The sequence below is a fragment of the Stegostoma tigrinum genome, chromosome 1 (assembly GCF_030684315.1).
Source record: "Stegostoma tigrinum isolate sSteTig4 chromosome 1, sSteTig4.hap1, whole genome shotgun sequence".
NCBI classification, from domain to species: Eukaryota; Metazoa; Chordata; class Chondrichthyes; order Orectolobiformes; family Stegostomatidae; genus Stegostoma; species Stegostoma tigrinum.
The window spans coordinates 186,377,329-186,399,897 of record NC_081354.1 but is presented as its reverse complement, the minus strand read 5'-3'; the positions used below and the strand labels follow the sequence as shown (position 1 = coordinate 186,399,897).

Here is a 22,569-nt window from a genome sequence, read left to right as displayed (position 1 = left end):
CTGCCAGACCAAGGCCTGGCCCAGTCGGTGAGAGCAAGCGCCAGCGGAAGCAAACCAAATGCCGAGTGAAACCACTGGAAGATTTTAACTGGAGGGAAAGGGCATGTCTAGGGAGACGCAACTTGCAACCACTCAAGATAAGAATCATAGTATCCCTTCAGCAGCGAAGTAGGCCATTCAGCCCACACTGACCCTCTACAGAGCATCCCACCCAGACCCCCAACCCCTACCATACCCCTGCATTTCCCATGGCCAATCCACTTAACCTGCACATCTTTAGACTGTGGGAAGAAACCCACACAGACACGAGAGAAAGTGCAAACTCCACACACAGAGTCGACTGAGGGTGGAATCGAACCTGGTTCCCTGGCACTGGAAGGCAGCAGTGCTAGCCACTGAGCCACCGTGTTGCATTAAGCAAGATTGCTGATTAATAAGGCCCCAGGCAGGGAAGATGAAACAGATGGTACTGAGAGTCTTCATTTCTCTTTTCTTTGGAGAATAAGGAAATGACACAGCACTGAGGGAGACCATTCAGCCAATCTCAGCTGTGCTGGCTCTTTGATTGCTCCTACCTTCTTTTTCCACACGGCCTCCTTTATTTTTTTTGGAAAGTTACAATTGAATCTACTTCCTGTTGCCTCTCAGGCAGTGCATTCCAGATCCCAGTAAAAAATGTTGTTTCTCAGCCTTTTGCCAATTAGCTTATATCAGTGGGATCATTGATGACTGCATCTTCAGCAACAAGAAATTTTCTCCACTCATCCGTGTTGTCAATGATAAACAGCTTCAACCGAAGCTCCTCCTTGTCACTGAGGGAACCAACCCCAACCTCTCCAGCCCATCCACATGACCAACATCCTCGGCCCAGAAACTCTTCTATCTCATCGTCTCTTCATCTTCTCAAGGAATTGACACTCAGCCTAAAGTCTGATGCTGAGATCGCGATGCAATACTCCAGCTGAGGTTACTTGCATGTCTTGAAAGGGTTAGCATACTTCTCATGCTTTTCTTATTCCGTGTCTCTACCTATAAAACTAAAATTCCGTAAATTTCTATTTTCCACTGTTCACCTATAGTTACAACACAGGCATCTAGCCAGCAATATGGAAAATTGCCCCTTATTTCTGTCCATAAAAAGCAGGAAAAACCCAGCCCAGCTAATTACCACCACATCTGCCACTTCGTGATCATCAGCAAAGTGATGGAAGGTGTCATCAGCTCTGCTCAGCAATAACCTGCTCAGTGACGCCCAGTTTGGGTTCAGCCAGGGCCACTCAGCTCCTGATCTCATTACAGCCTTGGTTCAGACAGGGACAAAAGAGCTGAATTCCAGAGGAGAATTGAGGCAGGCTTCAAACAGCCCAAGCGAAATTAGATCAAATGGGAATCAAGAGTCATACCAGACACATAGTAAGATGGTTGTGGTTGTTGGAGGTCAGTCATCTCAGCTCCGGGACATCTCTGCAGAGTTCCTCGGAGTCGTGGCCTTGGCCCTTTGGCTGCTGCATCAATGATCTTCCCTTCATCAAAAGGTCAGAGGTGAGGGATGTTCGCCGATGTTTGCACAATGTTCAGCATCATTCGTGACTCCTCAGACACTGAAGCAGTCCGTGTTCACATGCAACAAGATCTGGGCTGTATCCAGGTTTGCAGTGGGAAAGTGGCAAGTGACATTCGCGCCACACAAATGCCAGGCTATGAGTAACCCCAAAACAAGAGACAATCCCACCATCACCCTTTGACATTCAGTGGCATTACTATTACTGCTGTTTAAGGAGGCATCAATGCTGACACCCCATTAATAAATAAGAGTGGGCAAATTTATGGACAGATGATGTACAATCTGGATAAATGTTAAGTTATCCAATCTGACAGGAGAAACAAGAAGGCAGATTATTATCTGAATGGCTATAAATTGAGAGCGTGCAATGAGACCTGGGTATCCTCACACACCAGGAACTGAAATTACATGTGCAGGTGCAACAGGCAGAGAAGAGGGTAAATAATGCAGCAATCCTCCTAGTCAAAAGATTCAAGAACAGGAGCAGGGGTGCATTGCTGCAATTGTGAATGGCCTTGCTGAGACCACATTGAAAATATTGTCTGCAGTTTCAATCTCCTTACCTGAGCGAGGAGGGAATGCAACAAAGAGCTAGGTGCCACCCCCATATTTTAAATTGTACATTTTTTTACTCTCTCTGGAGAGTAGGAGGTTGAGGGATGACCACAAAGAGGTTTGAGGCCATGAATAGCAATGGTCTTTTTCTTAGTGTACGAGAGTTCAAAATTAGAGGGCACATTTTGAAGTTGAGAGGAGAAGCATTTAAAAAGACAAATGAGGGGCAGTTTTGTTTGTTTTTACACAGAGAGTGGTTCATGTGTGGAATGAACTCCCAGAGAAGCAGAGCATTTAGTGCCTATCCAAAATGATGACAGTAGGGTCCACATCAGCCTTGATCATATTGGAATAGGATCGAGGGGCAGAATGGCCGAGGTCTTTTCCTTTATGAGCAGCTCTTTGCAATTCTAATCTATCTTTGACTCTCAATATCTGTGTGAACCTTTCATTCCCAATCCTTACGAAGTAAACACAGCCTGCCATCATTATCAATGCTACTTCCTGCCTTCTTGGATTCATTCAACTACTCTTCAGGCCTAACACATCCAACTGAGCACAGCAGCATCTCCAACTGCAACTTGAATCAGCCACCGTTTGGCACTGTTCCAGCCTTCAGCCTCCTCCAGGAATTCTCCTAAAGTCTGGGGTCAGCATTACTGACGTCAACACTGTCCCAAACTCCAGATTTCCCTGTCAGCTGTTTCAAACCTGTCTCTCTTTGAGACAATAATTTCATTATGTTTAATAACCAGTCTCTGTGAATGGCATTCAAATCAAATTTAAACAGTAAGTGGCCTGTTGTTATTTTAAGATAAAGGCAGTGACTGTCGTTCCTCTATACAGTCTACATCAAACACTCCCAGGGACAGGGACAGCACGAGGTTAGAAACAGAGTAAAGCTTCCTCTACACCATCGCCATCAAACACTCCCAGGGACAGGGACAGCACGAGGTTGGAAACAGAGTAAAGCTTCCTCTACACCATCGCCATCAAACACTCCCAGGGACAGGGACAGCACGGGGTTAGAAACAGAGTAAAGCTTCCTCTACACCATCGCCATCAAACACTCCCAGGGACAGGGACAGCACGAGGTTGGAAACAGAGTAAAGCTTCCTCTACACCATCGCCATCAAACACCCCCAGGGACAGGGACAGCACGGGGTTAGAAACAGAGTAAAGCTTCCTCTACACCGTCGCCATCAAACACTCCCAGGGACAGGGACAGCACGGGGTTAGAAACAGAGTAAAGCTTCCTCTACACCGTCACCATCAAACACTCCCAGGACAGGGACAGCATAGGGTTACATACAGAGTAAAACTTCCTCTACACCGTCACCATCAAACACTCCCAGGACAGGGACAGCACAGGGTTAGATACAGAGTTTTTAAAAAATTTATTCATTTGAGAGATGTGGGCATCAGAGGCTGGGTGAAGCAGCATTTTTTGGCTGCCAGTAGCTGCCCTTGAGCAGGTGGGCGTGAGCTGCCTTCTTGAGCTGCTGCAGCCCTCCTGCTGTGGGTTGATCCACAATGCCCTTAGGGATGAAATTCCAGGATTTTGGCCCAGCAACAGTGAAGGAATGGCGATATACTTCCAAGTCAGAATTGTGAGTGGCTCGGAGGTGGGGTTGATGTTCCCGTGTATCTGCTGCCCCTGTCGTTCTAGATGGAAGTGAGTCGTGGGTTTGGAAAGTGCTGCCTGAGGGTCGTTGGTGAATTTCTGCAGAGCATCTTGTAGATGGTACACACTGCTGCTACTGTATACATGCTCTATCTAACCACATTCTGTCCCTGTCCTCGGAGTGTTTGATGGGAGCAGTGTAGAGGAAGCTTTACTCCAACCTGTGATGTCTCAGAGTGGCTGCAGAACATTCTCAAGGGGGAGGGTGAGCTGCTAGAAGTCATCATGAGCATTAGCACAAATGACGCAGGTAGAAATAGGGATGAGGTCCTGGGGAGTGATTATAGAGAGCTCGGGAATAAGTTAAAAATGAGGACCTCACTGGTGGTAATCTCCAGATGACTCCCAGTGCCATGCGCTAGTGGAGGTAAGAACAGAAGGAGATGGCAGATGAATGTGTTGCTAAATAATTGGTGCAGGGGGCAGGGATTCGGATTCCTGGATCATTGGAATCTTTTCTGGGGCAGAGGTGATCTGTCCAAGAAGGACCAGTGGCACCTGAGCTGGAGGGGGAGCCAATGCCCTGGTGGGCAGATTTGCTAGTGCTTCAAGGGAGGATTTAAACTAGATCGGCAGGAAGTTGGGATCCTCAACAACAGGGAGGTAAGTGTAAGGCTGGGAGGCGATACAGTAATCAGAAATAGCAAGTTGAAGAGATAGGTCAGGCTAGAACTGGACAGGGAGCAAGGAATGCCGGTTGGATTATATTACACCTATTTCAATGCGAGAGGGCTGACAGATAAGGCTGATGAACTCAGGGTGTGGATAGGTACGTGGGTCTGGGATAATATAACCGTTACAGAAGCATGGCTAAAGGAAGGACAGGGCTGGCAGCTTACTGCACCAGGGTACAGGTGCTTTAGGTGGGACAGAGCGGGAGGAAAGAGGGGAGGGGGAGTTGCATTTGTGATTAAGGGGGGTATCGCAGCGGTAGTCAGAGATGAAAGAACTGAAGGATCATCCAGTGAGGCTTTGTGGGTGAAGCTAAGAAATAAGGGGATGGAGATGTTTTTGGGGCTGTACTATAGGCCCCCGTGAGAATTAGAGGAACAAATATGCAGGGAAGTATGGTTTACACTGGGAAATTTTCATTTTCAAAACATAGACTGGGACTGCCATAATGTTAAGGGCTTAGATGGGGTGGAATTTGTTAAATGTGTTCAGGAAAGTTTCTTCAAGTAGTATGTAGAGGATACTACTTGGGACGGGGCAAAACTCAGCCTACTCTTGGGAAATAGGATAGGATAGGTGACTGAGGTGGCAGTGGGGGGAGCTGTTTGGGACCAGTGAATTGTTAAATAGTTATGGAGGACAGAGGTAGTCCACAGGCTCAAGTTCTAAATTGGAGCAAGACGAATTTGATGGAATTAGACAGAAGCTTGCAGGCATTGATTGGAGCAGTTTGTTTGCAGGGAAAGGGCCCTCAGCAAGTGGGAGGCTTTTAAAAGTGAGATAGCTAGAGTTCAAGGTCTGTATGTTCCTGTGAGGGTGAAGGGCAAGGTTGGCAGGAGTAGGGAACACTGGATGACAAGAGATATTGAGGCTTTGAGCATAAAAAAAGGAGGCAAGGCTCAGGAACAGGCAATTGGGATCAAGGGAATCCCTGGAGGTATATAGGGGATGCAGGAGTTTACTGAACATGGAAATCATGAGGATGAAAAGGGGGCATGAGATAGCTTTGGCTGAGAAGATGAATCCAAAGAGATTCTTTCAGTATCTTAAAGGAAAAGGAATAACTAGAGAGAGAAAAAGATCCCCTCTGGACCAAAGTGGAAAGGCAGGAGATGGGTGAGGTCCCAAATGAATATTTCTCATCTGTGTTAACTGTGGAGGAAGACATGAACAGTTGCAAACCTGGGAAAATTAGTCGTGATATCTTGAGGACGGTCCATACCACAGTAGAGGAGGTGTTGGACAGATTAGAATGTATGAAGGTGGTCCTGACCAGATATATCTGAGAACCCTGCAAGAGGCTAGAGAAGAAATTGTGTGGGCCCTAGCTGATATAGTTGTATCATCATTAGCTACAGCTGAGGCCCTGGAAGGCTGGAGGGAAGCGAATGTTGTGCCCTTATTCAAGAATGGCTGCAAAGAAAAACCTGGGAATTATAGACCAGTAAGCCTAACATCTCTGGTGGGTAAGTTACTTGAGAAGATTCTGAGGGATAAGATAAACATGCGTTTAGAAAGACAGGGTTTGATTAGGAACAGTCAGCATGGCTTTGCGCATGGGAGATCATGCCTCACAAATGCATAAGCGTACTTTGATGAAGTGACCAGGATGGTTGATGAGGGCAGGGCGGTAAATGTAGTCAATGTGGATTTTAGTAAGGACTTTGATAAGGTTCCACATGGTAGGCTGCTGTGGAAGGTTAGATCACAGGGAATCCAGGGAGAGCTGGCAAACTGGATACACAATTGGCTTGATGGTAGGAATCAGAGAGTAATGTTGGAAGGATGTTTATCCCATTGCTGTTTGTTATCTGTGCCAACGATTTGGATGAGAATGTACAAGGGGCGATTTTGCAGATGATACTAAAATAAGTGGTATCATGGTCAGTGAGGAAAGTTATCAGAAATTGCAGAAGGATCTTGATTATCTTGGGACGTGGGCCAAGAAATGGCAAATGGAGTTTAACATATATAAATGTGAGGTATTGCATTTTAGAAAGTCAAATCCTGATAGGAGTTTCGTGGTTAATGGGAGGGCCTTAAGAAATGTAGTGGGAGAGAGGGACCTTGGAGTTCAGGTGCACGGCTGTCTGAAAGTGGAGTCTCAGGTAGACAGAGTAGTGAAAGCAGCTTTTGGCACAGTGGCCTTCATCAGTCAGGGCATTGAGTATGGAAGTTGGGAAATTATGTTGCAGTTGTACAGGATGTTCGTGAGGCTGCACTTGGAGTATTGTGTTCAGTTTTGGTCACTTTGCTACAGGAAGGATGTTACTAAACTGGAAAGGGTGCAGAAGAAATTTACAAAGATGTAACCAGGACTCAAGAGACTGAGTTGTAGGGAGAGGTTGGGCAAACTAGGACTTTTTTCTTTAGACCATGGGAGACTGAGGGTACACTATATAGAAGTGTATAAGATCATGAGAGGCAAAATGCACTCAGTCTTTTTACCAGGGTTGGGGAATCGAGGACTAGAGGGCATCAGTTAACGCAAGAGGGGAAAGAACACATGGGAACATGAGGGGCAGTGTTTTTTACACAGAGCGCGGTATGCATATGGAATAAGCTGCCAGTGGAAGTGGTTGCAATGGATACATCAAAAACATCTAAAAGGCATTTGGATGAATACATGGTTAGGAAAGGTTTGGAAGGACGTGGGCCGAGTGCAGGGAAATGGGGTCAGCGTGGATGGGCATTTTGGTCAGTGTGGACCATTTTGGATTGAAGAGCCAGTCTCCATGCTGTAGGACTCTATATTTCCCTGTGACTCTGTACCTGCCTTGGAAATGTTTGATGGGACAATGTACAGGCAGCTCTACTCTGTATCTAACCCGATAACTGCCTGTGTCCTGGGAGTGTTTGATAGGGACAGTGTAGAGGGAGCTTTACTCTGAATACAACTCCATGCTGTCCCTGTCCTGGGAGTGTTTGATGGGGGCAGTGTAGAGGAAGCTTTGCTTTCATTATAAACCCCGACAGGAGATTTGTTGTGCTGTATAGCCCTCAACCTGATTGAACAGTCATCTCAGTGCCTTTCTGTCAGCGGGTCATCCACAGATGGTTTCTGCATTTCTGATACTCTGATTCTCCAGTGAGAGACACTGTAAGCAGATGGAGGTTGCCATCGCTATAGAATGTATTAAATCAGATTCTGCACTGACAGTTGGAGCATTTGGAGAATTCAAGGTTCCAACTCATGCCAAGGAGTGGCTGGCTTCTGTCAGGCAATAGCTGAGTTGCTGATGATGGTAAGAAAATCAGTGACACCAATGGAGGCACGCATTTCCCAAGATTCCTAGCCAGAGTGAAAGTCCTCTATTGAAGTAAATCTAGTCAATGCCTTTATGTTACTGCATTATTGACAAACAACATAGACCGAGAGAAATCTGACAGGTGAGTGAGCTGTGCGAACAGTGATTGAGGCCAATTCTGAGACCCTGTAGTAGCTGAAGTAGCACTTTATAATGAGGCAATGGCATAGTAATGAGAGAATTAACCCAGACGTTAATCTGGTTCACTAATGCCCTTTCGGGAAGGAAACTGCCATCCTTACCTGGTCTGGTCTACATGTGACTCCAGACCCACAGCAATGTGATTGACTCCAAACTGCCATCTGGGCAATTAGGGATGGGCAATAAATGCTGCCTGTTTCGCGAGGCCCTCATGCTGTGAATGAATAAAGGAAAAGAAAAGACACCGAGGACATATTATGAGGATCCAGGTTTGAATCCCACCAAGGCAGAGGGTAGAATTTGAATTCAATAAAATCTGTAGTCAAGAGTCTAATGATGGCCATGAAACTGTTGTCAATTAGTATTGCTGTTATGGAAAGAACGAGGCTTTCTCCCTGGGTGGAGGGGTCAATTACTGGGGGATACAAGTTCCAGGCGTGAGCGGGGATGTTTAAAAGAGATGTGGAAGGCAAGATTTTCACACAAAAGTTTGGAAAGTGCCTGGAACGCATTGGCAGAGGAGGTGTTGGAAGCAAACACATTAGCAGCATTCAAGAAGCACCTGGATGAATACCTGAATAGGAAGGGAATAGAGGGATATGGACCCTGTAAGTGAAGACAGTTTTAGTGTGGAAGGGCACAATGTGTCAGTGCAGGCTTGGAGGGCCGAAGGGCCTGTACCTGTGCTGTGTTGTTCTTTGATTTTTGGAATTGTCTGGTTCACTGATATCACTCAAGGAAGGAAACTGCCATCCTTACCTCGTCTGACCGACACATAGCTTGAGACCCACAGCAATGTGGTTGCCTCTTAATTACCCCCTGGGCAATAGGGATGGGCAATAAATGCTGCCCCGGCCAGTGACACTTACATCTGGTAAATGAATGCAGAAAAAGCAGTGGGATAACACAGTGTGAAGCTGGATGAACACAGCAGGACAAGGAGCATCACAGGGGCATAAAAGCCGACGTTTCGGGCCTAGACCCTTCATCAGAGAGGGGGATGGGGTGAGGGAACTGGAATAAATAGGGAGAGAGGGGGAGGCGGACCGAAGATGGAGAGTAAAGAAGACAGGTAGAGAGGAGAGTATAGGTGGGGAGGTAGGGAGGGGATAGGTCAGTCCAGGGAAGACGGACAGGCCAAGGAGGTGGGATGAGGTTAGTAGGTAGATGGGGGTGTGGCTTGGGGTGGGAGGAAGGGATGGGTGAGAGGAAGAACCGGTTAGGGAGGCAGAGACAGGTTGGACTGGTTTTGGGATGCAGTGGGTGGGGGGGAAGAGCTGGGCTGGTTGTGTGACGCAGTGGGGGGAGGGGACGAACTGGGCTGGTTTTGGGATGCGGTGGGGGAGGGGAGATTTTGAAGCTGGTGAAATCCACATTGATACCATTGGGCTGCAGGGTTCCCAGGTGGAATATGAGTTGCTGTTCCTGCAACCTTCGGGTGGCACTGCAGGAGGCCCATGATGGACATGTCATCTAAAGAATGGGAGGGGGAGTGGAAATGGTTCCCGACTGGGAGGTGCAGTTGTTTATTGTGAACCGAGCGGAGGTGTTCTGCAAAGCGGTCCCCAAGCCTCCGCTTGGTTTCCCCAATCTAGAGGAAGCCACACCGGGTACAGTGGATGCAGTATACCACATTGGCAGATGTGCAGGTGAACATTTGCTTGATGTGGAAAGTCTTCTTGGGGCCTGGTATACGGGTGAGGGAGGAGGTGTGGGGGCAAGTGTAGCACTTCCTGCGGTTGCAGGGAAAAGTGCCAGGTGTGGTGGGGTTGGAGGGCAGTGTGGAGCGAACAAGGGAGTCACGGAGAGAGTGGTCTCTCCGAAAGGCAGACAAGGGTGGGGATGGAAAAATGTCTTTAGTCGTGGGGTTGGATTGTAGATGGCGGAAGTGTTGGAGGATGATGCGTTGTATCCAGAGGTTGGTGGGATGGTGTGCGAGAATGAGGGGGATTCTGTTTTGGCGGTTATTGCCGGGGGGGGGGGTGGTTGTGAGGTATGCAGCTTGTTGAGGTCCTACTTCCTGATGTCACTGGTGGACAATTTACTGTTTGCTGATTATGAAATTTGTTGAGCTGTCAGAGCAGAGCTGGCTGCAATTTTGAGTGACAATTCACCTGTGTTACACTATAGTAACAGGCCATTCTCCCCATCAGGCCCATGCTGGTATTAATCTTGTACATGTTCTCATCCATTGCTCCAAAACAAATATACTACAAGCGGATTGAACCATCTTTCACTGAGGATAATCTTAAACTTATTGACAAAGATTAATGGTGGAGGTGAGAGTCTCTGGTGTAACACACATAATGGGACAGTTTGGGGACGAACAGTGTGGGTATAGATGAATAGAAAGGAATGAAGAATTTACAAGCACTTGTGCCTCAGAAGGTTCCAAATCCCCTCACATTTAATGAACTATTTTGGAAGTGTTGTTCTACCAGGCAGTCAGTCTGTGTATAGTGAGCTATACCTATGGGAATGTGTCCAGATCATCTGTTTTTGTTCGATAAGGAATACAAGTTGGCAAGACAGTGAGGAGTCTCGTATTCAAAAGAGTACCACAGGATCATTCACATCCAGGCGACAAGACAGATAGAGTATGGGTTTCATGCTTTATCTAAATCATGTGTCTCCAATAGCACTCTCCGCCCCTGGTACTGCATTGACCCTGGAATGTGTGCTGTGGTCTCTGGCTTGGGACTGAATCCAAACACTGACTCACTTATTGCTGAGAGAGATACTCATTGATCCTAGAGTGTGGACCACGAATGAGTAAGGCAGTTTAATTGGAAAGGTCAATTTGTCAGTCACATAGCGCTGAACTGCAACTTAAAATACAATTTGTGACGTTCTACAGTCAGACAGCAATTGGGCTCTGAATCACCCAAGCCTGATTTGATTCATTGTTGTCACAAGTACTGAGGTACAGTGAAAAGTGTTGTTTTGTGTGCTCTACTGGCAGATTGCACCATACAAAGTGCACCAGGGTAGCAGAACAGAGTGCGGAATATAGTGTAACAGCAGCAGGGAAGGTGCAGAAGTGGTGGTCAGGTTTGCTGGCCTTAAAGGGGCATTCCTTTTATCTTCACAGATCAGAGCAATGCAGTGGTCATAGCGAGTTTTGAGAAGATTTGTAGCTCAGGTAGAGGTTCTGGATGTGAGTTTGCTCGCTGAGATGGAAGGTTAGTTTTCAGACGTTTCGTCACCATTCTAGGTAACATCATCAGTGAGCCTCCGACGAAGCGCTGGTGTTATGTCCCACTTTCTATTTATCTGTTTAGGTTTCCTTGGGTTGGCGATGTCATTTCCTGCATTGGTGATGTCATTTCCTGTTCTTTTTCTCAGGGAGTGGTATATTGATGGAGTTCCAGTTGGAATGCCATACTTCTAGGAATTCTCGTGTGTGTCTCTGTTTGGCTTGTCCTAGGATGGATGTGTTGTCCCAGTCAAAGTCATCTGTATGTAAGGATACGAGTGATAGTGGGTCATGCCGTTTTAGCCAAAAAACGACACCCCCTGAGAAAAAGAACAGGAAATGACATCACCAACGCAGAAAATGACATCGCCAACCCAAGGAAACCTAAACAGATAAATAGAAAGCGGGACATAACACCAGCGCTTCGTCGGTGGCTCACTGATGTTACCTAGAATGGTGACGAAACGTCTGAAAACTAACCTTCCAGCTCAGCGAGCAAACTTACATCCAGCAGTGGTCATGCCTTCTGGCTTTAACTAATTGTGCTTTTCTTTCCTCCTTGTAATGTACAGGCTGTCATAATTCTGCAGGTCTCATACATACCTCCTCCAGGGGCTGCACCGTTATTCCCACCAACACCAGCTCAACCTGAGGCGACAGCGACAGAAGCGTTAGGGGACACTGATGAACCTACTGGTAAGATGGTGTGGGAGTTGGGAGGTGTTAACGGTGAGCATCTGGGGAGGCAGGGTGCGTGCTCAAAGATTTCTGCAAGTCACCCTGGAATTTTTGCAAAACACAGGATGAAGCTGCCAAGTAGGAAAGGTCTGATCTGCAATTTGGTTGAATCACAAACCCCCTTGGACACAGATCTTGGGGAAAGATGTTTTAAAAATTTATTTGTGGGATGTGGATGTCACTGGCTGGGCCCAGCATTTATTGTCCATCCCTAGTTGCCCCCTTGAGAAGGCGGTGGTGAGCTGCCTTCCTGAACCACTGCAGTCCTCCTGCTGTAGGTTGACTCACAATGCCATTAGGGAAAGAATTCCAGGATTTTGACCCAGCAACACTGAAGGAACGGCAATGTATTTCCAAGGCAGTCTGGTGAGTGGCTTGAAGAGGAACTTGCAGGGGGTGGTGTTCCCATGTCTCTGCTGCCCTTGACCTTCTAGATGGAAGTGGTTGTGGGTTTGGAAGGTTCTGTCTGAGGATCTTTGGTGAATTTCTGCCGTGCATCTTGTAGATAGTACACACTGCTGCTACTGAGTGTCGGTGGGGGAGGCAGCAGATGCTTGTGGATGTGGTGCCAATCAAGCGGCTGCTTTGTCCTGGATGATAGAGTTTGTGGGTTCAGCAATATTTGCCTCAAATGACACCACTCCCAAGAAATAAAAACTCTTTTTGCTTCACTGACAGCCAGTTGGTGAATCAGCCACCATTCTGATATGTGAACATACAAATAAGGTGTGGGAGTGTGCCTTTAAATAGACAATGGACAATAGGTGCTGGAGTAGGCCATTCGGCCCTTCGAGCCAGCACCACCATTCATTATGATCATGGCTGATCATCCACAATCAGTATCCTGTTCCTGCCTTATCCCCATAACCCTTGATTCCACTATCTTTAAGAGCTCTATCTATCTCTTTCCTGAAACTATCCAGAGACTTGGCCTCCACTGCCTTCTGGGGCAGAGCATTCCATGTATCCACCACTCTCTGGGTGAAGAAGTTTTTCCTCAACTCTGTTCTAAATGGCCTATCCCTTATTTTTAAACTGTGTCCTCTGGTTCTGGACTCACCCATCAACGGAAACATGCTTCCTGCTTCCAGAGTGTCCAATCCCTTAATAATCTTATACGCCTCAATCAGATCCCCTCTCATCCTTCTAAACTCCAGCGTATACGAGCCCAGTCACTCCAATCTTTCAACATATGATAGTCCCGCCATTCCGGGAATTGATCTTATGAACCTACGCTGCACTCCCTCAATAGCCAGAATGTCCTTCCTCAAATTTGGAGACCAAAACTGCACACAATACTCCAGGTGCAGTCTCACCAGGGCCCTGTACAGCTGCAGAAGGACCTCTTTGCTCCTATACTCAATTCCTCTTGTTATGAAGGCCAGCATGCTATTAGCTTTCTTCACTGCCTGCTGTACCTGCATGCTTGCTTTCATTGACTGATGTACAAGAACACCGAGATCTCGTTGTGCTTCCCCTTTACCTAACTTGACTCCATTGAGATAGTAATCTGCCTTCCCGTTCTTGCCGCTAATATTACTTCGTCTATATCATTAGTATATATTGTAAACAGCTGTGGTCCCAGCACCGAACCTTGTGGAACCCCACAGGTCATCACCTGCCATTCTGAAAGGGACCCATTTATCACTAATTTTTGCTTCTGTCAGCCAGCCAATTTTCAATCCAACTCAGTATTTTGCCCCCAATACCATGTGCCCTAATTTTGCTCAGCAATCTCTTATGTGGGACTTTATCAAAGGCTTTCTGAAAGTCCAGGTACACGACATCCACTGGCTCTCCCTTATCCATCTTCATAGATACATCCTCAAAAAACTCCAGAAGATTAGTCAAGCACGATTTCCCCTTCGTAAATCCATGCTGACTCTGACCTATTCTGTTACTGCTATCCAAATGAGTCGTAATTACATCTTTTATAATTGACTCCAGCATCTTTCCCACCACTGACGTCAGGTTAACCAGTCTGTAATTTCCTGTTTTCTCTCTCCCTCCTTTCTTGAAAAGTGGGACAACACTTGCCGCCCTCCAATCCGCAGGAACTGATCCTGAATCTACAGAACCTTGGAAAATAATTACCAACACATCCACAATTTCTAGAGCCACCTCCTTAAGTACCCTGGGATGCAGACCATCAGGTCCCGGGGACTTATCTGCCTTCAGACCTAACAGTCTGTCCAACACCATTTCCTGCCTAATATAAATACCCTTCAGTTCATCCATTACCCTAAGTCCTTCAGCCACTATTGCATCTGGGAGATTGCTTGTGTCTTCCCTAGTGAAGACAGATCCAAAGTACCTATTCAACTCTTCTGCCATTTCCTTGTTCCCCATAATAAATTCACCCGTTTCTGACTTCAAGGGCCCAATTTTAGTCTTAACCTTTTTTTTCTTTTCACATACTTAAAAAGGCTTTTACTGTCCTCCTTCATATTTTTGGCGAGTTTTCCTTCATAGCTCATTTTTTCTCTGTGTATTGCCCCTCAGATCTGTCCTGCCCTTTAGTGGATGATTAATTACTCCAAATTGCTGCCAACTTTTCAGCCCCTTTCTTATCAAGAATCTGTCTAATACTGCCCAAAAAGAAATTAACCAAATCTGTCTTTTGAGGAAGACAGTTCCAAATACTTGTGAGCTTCTTTGAAAGATCAGAATCTTCTTATCTCTGTTTTAATTGGGAATGGAGCCAAATCCAACTGCCTGAGATAGCAAGACTCCTTAAGGTGTCACAGGCAAAGTAAATCAATTCAGGTTTTAACGTTGACTGAGGGACTACAGCTTCCCTGGCCAGCTAAAAAAATGACTGTTCCTTTATTACTGCCATTGCATCTTTAACCCCTGCTCAAGTTACTACAGTAAACAAGCAATGATCCCACATAACATATGATCAAATAAACAATATCTTCCGAGAATGTAGCACATGTTCCTTCACCACGCCCGGATTATCTCCATCAAGTCCTGCTGTGGGGTTTCAACTCACAATTTTCAAACTCCGAAACATGTTTGTGGGCTGGAAATCAACACTCATCGCGGACACAGCTTCGCTTGACAATGATGTCAGCAGTTTCATCGACTGTGAAGGAATCTTTCATTTAATATCTTTGTAGTTCTTCTCAGTGGAGATGACAAATAATGGCAAACTGACCACCCCTTTTTATAGACTGTAAGAAGACGACCGTAAACTGAAGAAAGCCATTCAGCCCATCGAGGCTGCCCCACCATTCAATGACATCATGGCTAATCGGTTAATCCTCAACACCTTATTCCCGTGACTCTCGATACCTTCCCTAATTGATTTAAAATCTGTCTCAGGCTTGAACATACTTAACTACCCAGTCTCAACAGCCCTCTATGCTAAAGAATTCCCACAGATTCACTCCCCTCTGAGAGAAGAAATTCATCCTCACCTTTGCCTCAAATGTGACGCCCTTTAATCTGAGATTTCTGGGCATACAAGAGTTAACAGCTTTTCAACAACCACCTTGTTAAGACTCTTAACATTGTTTCAGTCAGGCCACCTCGTATTCTTTGAGTCCCAATAAACTCTTCGTGTTTGCCGTTATTCTGAAAGGTGCACAAATATTGTCCCCTTTATGACAACCCACTTTACAATGTTATACCAACGCAGTTACACTACAACTCCCTGCAAATTCTGTTCCATGAATCAGGATGTGACAGGGTTAATTTGGAGTTCTGGGTTATTCTGACTGTTTTGTTAAAAAGCATTCAATTATGGAGAATCCAAAAAGCAGGAGTTGTAAACATTTGGACAGTCACTAATGAATTCTACAGGGAAATCAGGCGAATCTCCATTACCCAGAGAGTGGTTATTGGAAAGGCATTGAGGAACATGTGGGTGGGGCTGGACGAATCGCTGTGGGAGGGGATTCTTGTGGCATGGCCATGTTGAGTGAATAGTGTTTCTTTTGTGGCCAGTACTATGTAACAATCAGTTTGTCACCAAGACCACAGGATCATGTTGGAGTCCTTTCCGCTGCAGTGGGGGTTCTCAAGGGGCAATTAGGGATGGCAATAAATGCTGGCCAGCCCGCAATGCCCACACCCCAAGACTGAATTTTTAAAAAAAGCTGAATGTGGAGAGTACTTCACAGATATCTTGAGTTCACTTCTCACTTTCTGTGGACGCTTTAACAGAATTTAATGTCAGCGATTTTAATAGTGTGAAATCTTCTGACTTGCTTTGTGAGGGAGTAGGCTAGTCTCTGACTGGGGTAGGGATCAAAAACAAAGTTGCTGGAAAAGCTCAACAGGTCTGGCAGCATCTGTGAAGAAAAAAAAAACAGATTTAATGTTTCGGGCCTGGTGACCCTCCTGTGTTCTGAGGATCACCGGACCTGAAACGTTAACTCTGTTTTTTTGCCTTCACAGATACTGCCAGACCTGCTGGGTTTTTCCAGCAGCTTCTGTTTTTGTTCCTGATTTACAGCATCTGCAGTTCTTTCGGTTTTCATAGGGTGCGGATCACATTGCAGGGAAGGCCAGTGCGTCAACAGGTTCACTTGGTTCATGGAGAGAAACCAAAGCGAACATATCAGGTCCGATGATCCTTCCTCAGAACCTCACTCAGAACCACGCAGAGGCTGAGCTTTTCCAGCAATTTCCGTTTTTGTTCCTGATTTACAGCATCCGCAATTCTTTTAGAGAACACAGAACATTGCGGCGCAGTACAGGCCCTTTGGCCCTCGATGTTGCGCCAACCTGTGAAGCCAATCTGAAGTCCATCTAACCTACGCTATTCCATTATCATCCATATGTTTATCCAATGACCATTTAAATGCCCTTAAAGTTGGCGAGTCTACTACTGTTGCAGGCAGGGCATTCCTCGCCCTATTGCTCTCTTGGTTCATGAGATTTCTGGGATTGGTTTCAACCTGTTGAGGACTCCTTCTCTTAACCCTCTCAGGTTCACTCCCCACTTTTCATGCTGAGCCTTTCTGTACTTTTCTGTCCATCCTTTGGGGAGGGCACACAGCTACGGCCAAGAGATAGAGGCAGGTTGGACAACAAGTTGGCAGACTGTGTGATCTGATGGAACGTGTCCTTACATTGGTTTTGAGGATAAAAGCTTTGAGACTTGTTGATGTTGATGTTCAGAGGGATTTGCTAGTTCTGGTATGCAGATATTCAGGCCAATTAACTTCACATCTGTCTGAGGGAATGCATTAACAGTCATTACTGAGAAAACATTACAGCGGACTGATGAGAAACTCTCATGGAATTCAGGAAAAGTCAATAGCGATAAAGAGAATCTTTTTCTCTCTGCTTTGAGCTTTCATCAAAGGCCCTGGAAACAGAGTTATAGAGTCATTGGGTAATACAGGTCCTTCAGCCCAGTGCCGACTCAGCTAATTCCAGTTGCCTGCATTTGGTCTGTATCCCTCTAAATCCTTCCATATCCCTCTAAACTCTTCCCATCCATGTACCTATCCAAATGTGTTTTAAATGTTGCTGCTATGGATAAGCATATGGACGTACATGGAATAGTGTAGGTTAGATGGGCTTGAGATCGGTATGACAGGTCGGCACAACATCGAGGGCTGAAGGGCCTGCACTGTGCTGTAATGTCCTATGTTCTATAACGGCCTCAACCACTCTCTCTGGCAGCCCATTCCATATACGCACCACTCTCTGCACAAAGAAGTTGCCCCTCAGGTCCTTCTTAAATCTTTCCGCTCTCACCTTAAACCTATGCCTTTGTGTTTTCATTTCCTCATTCCTGGGAAAAAAGACTATGTGCATTCATCCTATCCCTGCCCCTCATGATTTTATACACCTCTGTAAGGTCACCTCTCATTCTTCTACATTCCAAGGAATAAAGTCCTATCCTGGCCAACCTCTGCCTGTAACTCAGGCCTACTAGTCCTGGCAACATCCTCTGTGCACACTTTCCAGTTTAACTATAACAGGGTGAACAAAACTCTACACAGTATTCCATGTGCAGCTTGACCAATGGCTTCCATGACTGTAACATAACGTCACAATTCCAAAACTCAATGTCTTGACCAATAAAGGTCAGTCCGCTTTCACAAACTATGTACTTAGACTCCTAGGTCCCTCTGTTCCACAACACTCCTCAGGATCTTACCATTTACTGTGTAAGTCCTACCCTGGTTTGAGTTTCCAAAGTTCAACACCTCACTTATCTGTATTGACTCGAATTTGCTGATTGTTAGCCCTCTTCTCCATCTGATCAAGATCCCTCTCGATTACCTTCCTCGCTATTAACTATACCTCCTAATTTTGTATCATCTGCAAACTTACCAGTCATGCCTTGTACATTCACATCACTAAAGTAAATAAGAATTAACAAAAGTCCCAGTACCGACCCCTGTGGCACACAGCTAGTCACAAGTCTCCTTGAATATTTTTAAGGCAGAAACAGGTCTATGCTTGATAAGTGAATACTGAAGTGGGAGGGGAGATTTTGAAGCTTGTGAAATCCACATTGACCCCATTGGACTGCAGTGTTCCCAAGCAGAATATGAGTTGCTGCCTCTGCAACCTTCGGGTGGCATCATTGTGGCACTGCAGGGGGCCCAGGATGGACATGACGTCTAAGGAATGGGAGGGGGGAGTTAAAATGGTTCGCGACTGGGAGGTGCAGTTGTTTATTGCGAATCGAGCAGGGGTGTTCTGCACAATGACTGCTTTGATCGCAAAGAAAGTGGCCGAAGATAAAGGTACTGGATTGGAGATCAGAAATCTAGGCTAAGGATCTGGTGAACATGGTTTCAAGACTCACCTACCCTACCCAACTACATGGTGAAGTTTGAGAACAGTAAAAACTTGGAATTAAAAGTTAGTCCAGTGGTAACTATGTAACCATTGTCAACTGTTATAAAACCTATCCAGTTCACCAGTGCCCCTCAGGGAAGAAATATGCCATCCTTACCTGGTCTGGCCTACATGTGACTCCAGACTCACAGTGAAGGAGTTGCTTCTTAACAGCCCTCTGGACACAAAAACATACGGAGCAGGAGGAGGCCATCCGGCCCCTTGAGCCTGCTCTGCCATTCAATAAGATCACGGCTGATCTTTTCATAGACTCAGCTCCACTTAGCCGCCCTCCCAACATAACCCTTAATTCCTTTCCTGTTCAAAAATCTATGTATCTTTGCCTTAAAAACATTCAATGAGGAAGCCTCAACTGCTTCACTGAGCAGGAAATTCCACAGATTCACAATTGTTCGGGTGAAGAAGTTCCTCCACAACTCAGTCCGAAATCCCCTCCCCCTTATTTTGAGGCTATGCCCCCTAGTTCTAGCTTCGCCTGTCAATGGAAACAACCTCCCTGCTTCTGTCTTATCTGTTGCCTTCAGAAAGTTATACGTTTCGATAAGAACCCCTCTCATTCTTCTAAATTCCAGTCACCACAGTCCCATAAGCCATCCGTCTCCATCCCAGAATCAACCTAGTGAACCTCCACTGCACCCCCTCCAGTGTCAGCACATCCTTTCTCAAGGAAGGAGACCAAAATTGCACGCAGCACTCTAAGTGCGGCCTCACCAGCACCCTAAACAGCTGTAACATGACCTCAGTGATAATGGGAACTGCAGATGCTGGAGAATCCAAGATAATGAAATGTGAGGCTGGATGAACACAGCAGGCCCAGCAGCATCTCAGGAGCACAAAAGCTGACGTTTTGGGCCTAGGATGAAGGGTCTAGGCCCGAAACGTCAGCTTTTGTGCTCCTGAGATGCTGCTGGGCCTGCTGTGTTCATCCAGCCTCACATTTCATTATCTTGTAACATAACCTCCCTGCTTTTAAACTCCATCCCTCCAGCAATGAAGGATAAAATTCCATTTGCCTTCTTAATTACCCATTGTACCTGCAGACCAAGCGTCTGAGATTCATACACAACGACACCCAGGTCCCTCTGCACAGCCAGGTAATAAATGGGTTAGCCTGTGATACCCACATCCTGAGAACGAATAACAAATAAAATGGAAAGCTGTTGTGGTGAGTAACTGAGTCTAAGAGCACTAGAGATAACAAGGTGTAGAGCTGAAGGAAAACAGCAGGCCAGGCAGCAGCAGACGACCAGGAAAACTAATGTTTCGGGCTGGACCCTTCTTCAGAATTTATGGAGAAGGTCCAAACCCAAAACATTAGCTTTCCTGCTCCTCTGATGCTGTTTGGCCTGCTGTGTTCCTCCAGCTCTACACCTTGTTATCTCAAACGCCAGCATCGGCAATTCCTACTGTCTCTAAGAGTACTACAGGATGGGCGAGAAATGCCAGTCTTGTCAGCACGGAGAAGATCCCATCCCATTAATGAATAAGAGCCTTGTTGTCTCACCTTGCAATCTGTGAGCGCCCACCTTCTTCATGTCTCCCTGCAGACACTGCCGGTGAGGGAGAGGAGGACACGGAAGATCCTTTGGCCACAGGTGATGAGGGTGAGTCCACACCGGGGATACCAGGGACAGAGATGCCCGCAATGCCAAAGAAACCACCATCCACCATGATCCATGGCATCAGGAAAAGGAAGCGCCCAACCAAGGTTCTGCTCCCGAACAAACTGCAGGACTTCCAGGTAAGTGACCACCTGGTTTGGACACTCGGGCTGAGGACTCTGTTCTGATGGGGTGGGGTGGAATTGGTTGTGGGGTAGTGTAATAGGATGGATAAAGAGTCCAATACTCATACTCTCTCATCCACTACAATAATTTTGATTTTGCCAGCCTTGGAGGAAGAAACCAAAATGAGTGAATGACCACATCAATCATCAAATCCTATTCCTTTGATCAATTTATTTATTATTAATAAGACCTTATTTTATATTCTTCTAATGACATTGGGGCAGCATAAGGGCTCAGTGGTTAGCGCTGCTGCCTAACAGAACCAGGGACCCAGCTTGCTTCCACCCTCGAGTCGCTGTCCATGTGGAGTTTGCACATTCTCCCCATGTCTGCGTGGGCTTCCTCTGGGTGCTCCGGCTTCCTCCCATAGTACAAAGATGTGCTGGCTCGGTGGAATGGCCATGGGAAATGCAGGGCCACAGGAATAGGGTAGGAGAGCTGGGTCTGTGTGGGCTGCAGTTCAGCAGCTCAGTATAGACTCAATAGACCAAATAGCCTGTTTCCATAGTGTAGCTATTGTATGATTGGACATTGTTGGAAGGGGTAATCATGTTGCCCTTGAGAAGGTGGGTGTGAGCTAGTGCAGTCCATGTGCTCTACATTAACCCACAATGCCCTTGGGAGGTAATTCCAGGATTTTGACCCAGTGACAGCAAAGGAACGGCAAAATATTTCCAAGTCAGGATGGTGAGTGGTTTGGAGGGAACTTGAAGGTTATGGGGTTCCCATGTACCTGCTGCCCTTGCCCTTCTAGACAGAAGTGGTTATGGGTTTGGAAGGTTCTGTCTGAGGATCTTTGGTGAATTTCTGCAGTGCATCTTGTAAATAGTACACACTGCTGCTACTGAGTGTCGGTGGTGGAGGGAGTGGATATTTAAGATGGTGAATATGGTGTCAACCAAGCGGGATGCTTTGTCCTGGGTGGTATCAAAATTCTTCCTGAGAAGAATTTCTTCTCGCCATTCAAAATACTTTCTTTTTCTCCTCTTCTGTCAAGGTCAATGTGGGCGTTCACTCATTTCGCTGCAAGCGAAGGAGCACTTTCATTTCCTTTTTACTGAAAGGCACTGTGGCATGATTTCTTCTAACCCTGGCTTGTAATGAGGAAAGTGAGTGCACTAGATTAGATTAGATTAGATTCCCTACAGTGTTGAAACATGCCCTTCAGCCCAACAAGCCCACACCGCCCCTTGAAACATCCCACACAACCCTGAACACTATGGGCAATTTAGTATGGGCAATCCACCTAGCCTGCACATCTTTGGACTGTGGGAGGAAACCACAGCACCTGGAGGAAACCCACGCAGACACAGGGAGAATGTGCAAACTCCACACAGACAGTTACCCGAGGCTGGAATCGAACCCGGGTCCTTGGCACTGTGAGGTTGCAGTGCTAACCACTGAGCCACTGTGCCGCCCCGGAATAAGGGAATTCCATTGGGCAATGAAGGAACAGATAAATTGGGGAAGTTTCTTGGCTATCACAGAGCTGCTAGATCCAGGCCAAGCGAAGAATGTCAAATACGTGTTGAGACCTTGAGGTTTTGTGTCTGGGAGATGATCTTTTAGCCATTGGGCAATCCACCTGATTGTCCTTCCTGTAATTATCCATCAGTTTTTCACGCATTGATTTTAGAGCGGTTTGACATAAAATAATAACTCTATCATGTCTATAAGGCCTGGAGAAGATTGTAAACTGTTTTAAAAAGCAACATTTAGAACACAGAACAGTACAGCATGGCACAAGCCCTTCGGCCCACAATGTTATGCTGACCTATTATCCTACCCTAAGATCAAACTATCCTGCATACCCTACATTTTAGATCCATCCATGTGCCCATCCAAGAGTCACTTAAATGTCCCTCATGTATCTGACTCCACTACCACTCCTGGCAGCGCATTCCACACACCCACCACTCTCTCTGTGAAGAACCTACCACTGACATCTCCCCATACCTTCCTGCAATCACTTTAAAATTATGGCCCCTCATATTAGTCATTTCTGCCCTGGGTAAAAGTCTCTGACTATCCACTCTATCTGTGCCTTTCATCATCTTGTACACCTCTATCAAGTCACCTCTCACCCTTCTTCA

The 22,569-nt window shown here is 46.2% G+C and overlaps 1 protein-coding gene across 5 annotated transcripts in view; it reads left to right on the top strand.

Annotated features, from left to right (window-relative positions):
* Positions 1–22,569, top strand: part of dysf (dysferlin, limb girdle muscular dystrophy 2B (autosomal recessive)) — a 296,195-nt gene that overhangs the window by 55,187 nt on the left and 218,439 nt on the right. For all 5 annotated transcript variants that reach the window (XM_059650606.1, XM_059650615.1, XM_059650610.1 and 2 more), the window contains exons 5-6: positions 11,693–11,816; positions 20,237–20,430. In XM_059650606.1, coding sequence (XP_059506589.1) covers positions 11,693–11,816; positions 20,237–20,430 — 318 coding nt within the window. The remainder of the gene's footprint in view (positions 1–11,692; positions 11,817–20,236; positions 20,431–22,569) is intronic.